Raw genomic sequence first — 6,000 nt, forward strand, 5'->3', positions numbered from 1 at the left:
GCCCTGCCCGCTTTCATCACGTAACCTGCTTGCTCGCTGACTAACTGTACTATGACCGACAGCAGAATCTCCATACACTTTTTTCAACCTCTTGTGGATGTTTCCCACTGTCTCGTTTTCACAGCACAGTAATTCTATGACAGCACGTTGCTTCTGACGAACAAGTGTAGCAGCCATCTTGAAGACATGCTGTGACGGCGCCCCTGACGGGAACAGGTTGAACTAAGTTTGAAAACAAACGGGAAGGATGTATCTGCACACTGTAAAACTTTCACACATGCAGAATGAAAACTGTATTTTTACAAAAAATGGTGTGCATTTCTTTTGGAGTGACCCTCGTAGAAGATACGAGGGGCGTTCAGTAGGTAATGCAACCCATTTTTTTCTGAAAGCAGATTGCCTTTATTCAGGATTCCAATACACCATGTTCTCCCTCCCCCCCCCCCCACTCTTTTCGTTACAAAATCCTATTTTTCAGTATAACCTCAGTTCAATGGAGTGGCCTTACGCCACCTTACTGGGAAGACTTATATGCCCTTACTGTACTATTCTAATGGTCGATGTCAGAGCCATCGTCTTGCTGCGTCAATAACCTCCCCATCATCTGCGTTATTCTTCCCGCGGACTGCGTCTTTCCTTGGGCCAAATAGACGGAGGTTCGAAGGTGCGAGATCTGGGCTGTAGGGTGGACGACGAAGAACAGTGCAATGAAGTTTTGTGAGCATCTCTCGAGTGTACAGACTTGTCTGAAGCCTCGCGTTTTCACAGAGAAGGATAAGTTCGTTGCACTTTTGTGGTCACTAACACGCTAAAGTTGTTTCCTCAATTTCCTGAGGATAGCACGTACACTTCAAAGTTGTTCGTTGCATCACGAAGGAGGACACCAAACAGAATAGCCCCTTCAGAGTTCCAGAAGGCCGTCACCATGACTTTACTGGTTGAGGGAGCAGGTTTGAACATTTTCTTCGGAGGAGAGGTGGGGTGGTGCCACTCCTGTTTGAAGTGACGAAGCCATGTTTCATCGCCTGTGACGATGTTCGAACAAAAAACAGTCACGATCAGCCTCGTAACGCGCAAGCAATTTCGCACCCATGTGTCCTCGTTGCTCGTTATGGTCTTTTGTTAGACGGCGAGGAACATAGTGGGCACACGCCTTTGAGTACACCAACTGGCGGACGAATGTGTCAGCACTGCCGATAGAGACGTCCAGTTGAGAGCGAGATGTTTGACTGAGAACCATCTATCACCTAGAGTGAGAGTCAATTATTCGAAAACAGTCTTAATCGCATTTATTACTATTATACCGTCAACCGGTTTCAACCCGACAGAGGGGTCATCCTCCATTGGTCGACTGCTGGTGGTGTTACTCTTGTCTACATAACGGCAGGAGTGACAGGAGTGACACCACCAGCAGTCGACCAATGGAAGATGACCCCTACGTCGGGTTGAAACCGGTTGCCGGTACAATAATAATAAATGCGATTAAGACTGTTTTTGAATAATTCATTAATCATACTAATCGCTGCTTCCTCTCCACAACCATGTTGCCCAAATAAATAGAGTGAGAGTGTCCGCACGTTCTAACATTGCAGGAGTCGAGACTGTGTGGGGCCGACCGGCACGAGGGAGATCGTGAAGATTTCCGCGACCTTGTTGCGATGTGAAACAGACGCCTCGCCCAACGATGCACCGTACCTTTGTTCACTGCCAGGTCTCTACAGACATTCTGCAAGCGCCTATGAATATCTGCGATGCTCCGGTTTTCCGCCAAAATAAACTCAGTGACAGCTCTTTGCTTGGAACGCGTCCCCGTTACAGACGCCATTTTGAGGCTATGTATAGCGCAGCCACCTATTGGAACTACATGAAACTATAGGGGCTGTCGTACGATTTTACCACGATGTCCCACAACAAATTTGCATTTTTGCAACCGAAATTGACCCTTAGAGACTCCTCTCGTAGATTGAATAAAGTGAAACTCACTTTTTAGCATCTGTAGTTTTAGAGAGAGCTGTTGACAATGTTAAGTGGAATATGTTTCTTTATTGTGGGACCTGCAGCATATATTATGTCACAGGAGGACATTATTCCAGCCGGTGTGGCCGAGAGGTTCTAGGCGCTACAGTCTGGAACCGCGCGACCGCTACGGTTGCAGGTTAGAATCCTGCCTCGGGCATGGATGTGTGTGACGTCCTTAGGTTAGTTAGGTTTAAGTATTTCTAAGTTTTAGGGAACTGATGACGTCAGCAGTTAAGTCCCATAGTGCTCAGAGCCATTTGAACCATTTTTTGGACATTATGCACCCTCCGTCGGTGCCCCCCCCCCACTTCGTTAATCCTCTCCTCCCCCTTTTTTTCCCCCCTCATCTGTCTAGCTCCCACCCCCCACCCCCCCCTCTGCGCTTGCCTGTGGCGAGTCATCTTCGTGCCAACATTTTACTGCAGTGTTTCAAGGGTTGTGCGTCTTTTCCGAAGTGTTGCGAACGGAAATCATACTGTCGCTGGGTGTGATTTTTATTTCTCTCGCGAACAGAAACTAGACGGTCGCCGTGCTTTTTAAACTGTCTGTCTACTATTTTACCTGTTCTGCTTCCTGTGTATTTTATTAGCATCGCCAACCCTTTGTTTTGTGTTTTAACTGCCACAATTTCCCGCCATTTTACAATTTAAGTCACCGTTTTTATCGCCTGCTTTTACTGTTTATTATCTTCTTCTTATGTTTTAAAAATTCTGTAGCCTGAAGAGCGGCGAACTAAGCTGCTGCCAGCCCATCCCCTTCGGGGGGAATCGAAACTCAATAAAGGAAAAAAAAGACATTATGCAGAGAACTGGTGGACAGTGCGGTGCTTGATATTTTAATATGGCATATAAGCTTATTTTGGCTTTATTGCCTTCACCAGTACATGTCCTGAAGTTGTAGATGGACATATGTTAACGCTCAGTAAACTGTTAGTCCTGGTCTGTAGTTGTTGGATGTAACTTCTTTTTTCAGTAACGTTTTACATAGACAAAAGTAAACTAATAGCTGTCAAACTTCAATTTCCAAAACTGTCAAAACAATAAAAAAACGTGTTATAATATACTTGCAACAACTTTAAAATGTTATTGAAAAAATATTACACTTAACAACTACAGACAGTAGTAATAGTTCACTCGAAGTTGACATATGCCCATATACATCGTCAGGACACGTGCTGATGAAGGCAACAAAAGCCGAAATAAGCTTATATACTAAAATAAAATATCAAGCAGCATACGGTCTACCAATTCTCTGGATTACAAGAATATATTCTGAAGGTGCTGTTGTAATCTTTAGTCCGATGAGTGATTTGATCGAGCTCCCCACGCTACTGTAACCTGTAACCAGTCACAGTTTTGTTATAGTTATTTAGTGACGAACTGATCACCGATAATACTAACACCTTCTGAGCTACAGCTATAAAACGCTGCTAATTTATTTCGTACGCTACTTGATAAGTTTATCTTCTGTGCTTCTTATAGTCTTAACTCTCTCAAAGTTGTTCTTTTTCGTTTGTAAATATGTAGTTCATCATATTACAGTTGTTGCTGATGGTAAGAATTTATGTCTCTAAAATTATGTTAATACTAAACAAGAAAATCGTGTTTGATTGCATTATGTAACCAGTAGCAATTAAGGACAGTCATATTTTGCTCTCAGCCATACAAACATGGAATCCGAGTCCTGATAGATTGACCAATGAGCGCTATATCAGCTACCGGATGGATTATTTAGTGAACAGTAACCTCCAACAGTGATCATGTAAGTTATGTCAGGCATTTTCTCGATGTGGCTGTAGTCAATGGAAGAGACAACGAATTTAGAGTTGATGTCATTGCAGGGCTTTTGGGGGGCATCAGTATATCCGCCGAAAAAAAAAAAAAAGGAACACATAAAGCCGCGCGGTCTAGGCATCCTGTCACAGTTCTCGCGTCTCACCCCGTCCGAAGTTCGAATCCTCCTTCGGGCATGGGTGTGTGTGTTGTCCTTAGCGTAAGTTAGTTTAAGTTCGATTAAGTAGTGTATAAGCTTAGGGACCGATGATCTCAGCAGTTTGGGCCCATAAGATCTTACCACAAATTAAATTAAAAACACATAAAACGCTGCACGTCAGATGTTGCACACCATACGTTCCACAACGAAACAGTACACACTACTGCAAAGGGAACATCGAAAGGGTGTGCGCCGAGAAGCGAGTGCGTCATCCCAATCGTAAAGAATGGATGTGCCAGTACGAACACAAGAACTGCTTTTTACAGCGCCACAAAAACTGAAATAAACTGGTTTACCAGTAGTTTCACTGCGAGACCACATACAACACACAAGAAAACCATGTTTCTTCTGACATACATCTGGTTGTACCTACGATAAGAAAATAATAATTCTAACAAATGAAATGGAATGATCGTATTGCATTGACGGCCAGGAGTCCCCCACCTGGGGAAGTTCGGCCGCCGACTTCCAAGTCTTTTCAGTTGACGCCACGTTGGGTGACTTGCGCGTCGATGATTATGAAGTGATGATGAGGACAGCAACAGCACGCAGCCCCCGAGTGGAAAAAAATCTCCAACCCGGCTGAGCCATCGAATGTGGGCCCGCTGTATGCTTGTCAGACACACTGGTCACTCCGCTAAGGGAGAGGACGTTCGAACAAACATTTTATTGCTGCTAAACAGGTTATTAAACTCTGGTGGTTCGCAGAGCTGAAGCAATCTTGTTCAGTCACAGCTTTGTGATACTCATTCAGTGACAGAATTATCACTCATTACCTCCTGCACTACAGCAATGAAACGTTGCTAATCACATTCCGAACACTACTTTACAAGTTTCAGAATATAATAGTACTGTTTTCGAAACTTCTAACAAAACATCGCTCCGGTCGCAGGTTCGAACCCTGCCTCGGGCATGGATGTGTGTGATGTCCTTAGGTTAGTTAGGTTTAATTAGTTCTAAGTTCTAGGCGACTGATGACCCCAGAAGTTAAGTCGCATAATGCTCAGAGCCATTTGAACCTTTTTTTTTTTAACAAAACATGGTCATGTGGCACTCCATAATGTTATTTTTATTTTGCGTCCCCCCCCCCCCCTCTCTCTCTACGAGAAAGTGCGCCACCCCTATTTACTACTATTTCAAGTATGGTTCTTCTGTAAATGTAATTTTTTTTCCTGGTTGAAAACTCTGAAATACCATGGCGCGGTTGATGTCCTGCAATTGCTAGCTGACGTTTGTCAGAGATCACTTTCATGTTCCAGGTGCACGAGATGATGGTGATGCCAGTCAAACAAAAGATGCTGACCGACATGTAGCAGACACACTGTCTCCTTGCCGTGGGAACCTCACTGCACGACATTATGTTGATGTACATTCTCAACATGGTCAAAATAAATGTATAATACCGACCTTCTCCATGTCCTTTTCATTTATAACCATGTTTACCTACGTAACACGTTATTTTCCACAGTGAATTTTCGGCACTCACTACAAAATTTGGGACAATAATTTTTGGAGCTTTCGCCGAGGAGGGGTGACTTCCTGAATATATAAAGTGCTTATACATACATAATTTTCTTCATTTAAAAAAGGAGGACGATGGTTATAAGCGATTAAACCATTCTGTATCTAAAATATTACTTTATTTCAGTATACGGACATATAAAAGCAGCTGTTATAGTGTTATAAAACTGAACTAACAAAATGTCAAGGAACTGATCGAAAAATCCATTTAGCTACGAGGCAATAGCAGTGTTCATTGTAAAACTGAATGACAGTTAGTACTGTATCGTAAACAGGCCTCTATGGTTCGATATATAGGCAACTAATTTCTTTGAATAATGTCAATGAAATTAAGTCAATATTAAGCTACCAACAGAAAATAAACAGTAACTGTATAGTATAATGGAGGAGGTAGTAGCTTTTTATAAAGTAGCGCCGTTCCTTCTATTTCAGCATATAACATTCAATGGCATCAGTACACATGGTATT

General features: G+C 43.0%; 1 protein-coding gene across 1 annotated transcript in view; it reads left to right on the top strand.

Annotated features, from left to right (window-relative positions):
- Positions 1–5,422, top strand: part of LOC126163109 (farnesol dehydrogenase-like) — a 41,870-nt gene extending 36,448 nt beyond the window's left edge. The window contains exon 6 of the mRNA XM_049920032.1: positions 5,271–5,422. Coding sequence (XP_049775989.1) covers positions 5,271–5,324 — 54 coding nt within the window. The 3' untranslated portion in view covers positions 5,325–5,422. The remainder of the gene's footprint in view (positions 1–5,270) is intronic.
- The last annotated feature ends 578 nt before the right edge of the window (positions 5,423–6,000 follow it).

This window comes from Schistocerca cancellata, chromosome 2 (genome assembly GCF_023864275.1).
Source record: "Schistocerca cancellata isolate TAMUIC-IGC-003103 chromosome 2, iqSchCanc2.1, whole genome shotgun sequence".
Classification (NCBI taxonomy): domain Eukaryota; kingdom Metazoa; phylum Arthropoda; class Insecta; order Orthoptera; family Acrididae; genus Schistocerca; species Schistocerca cancellata.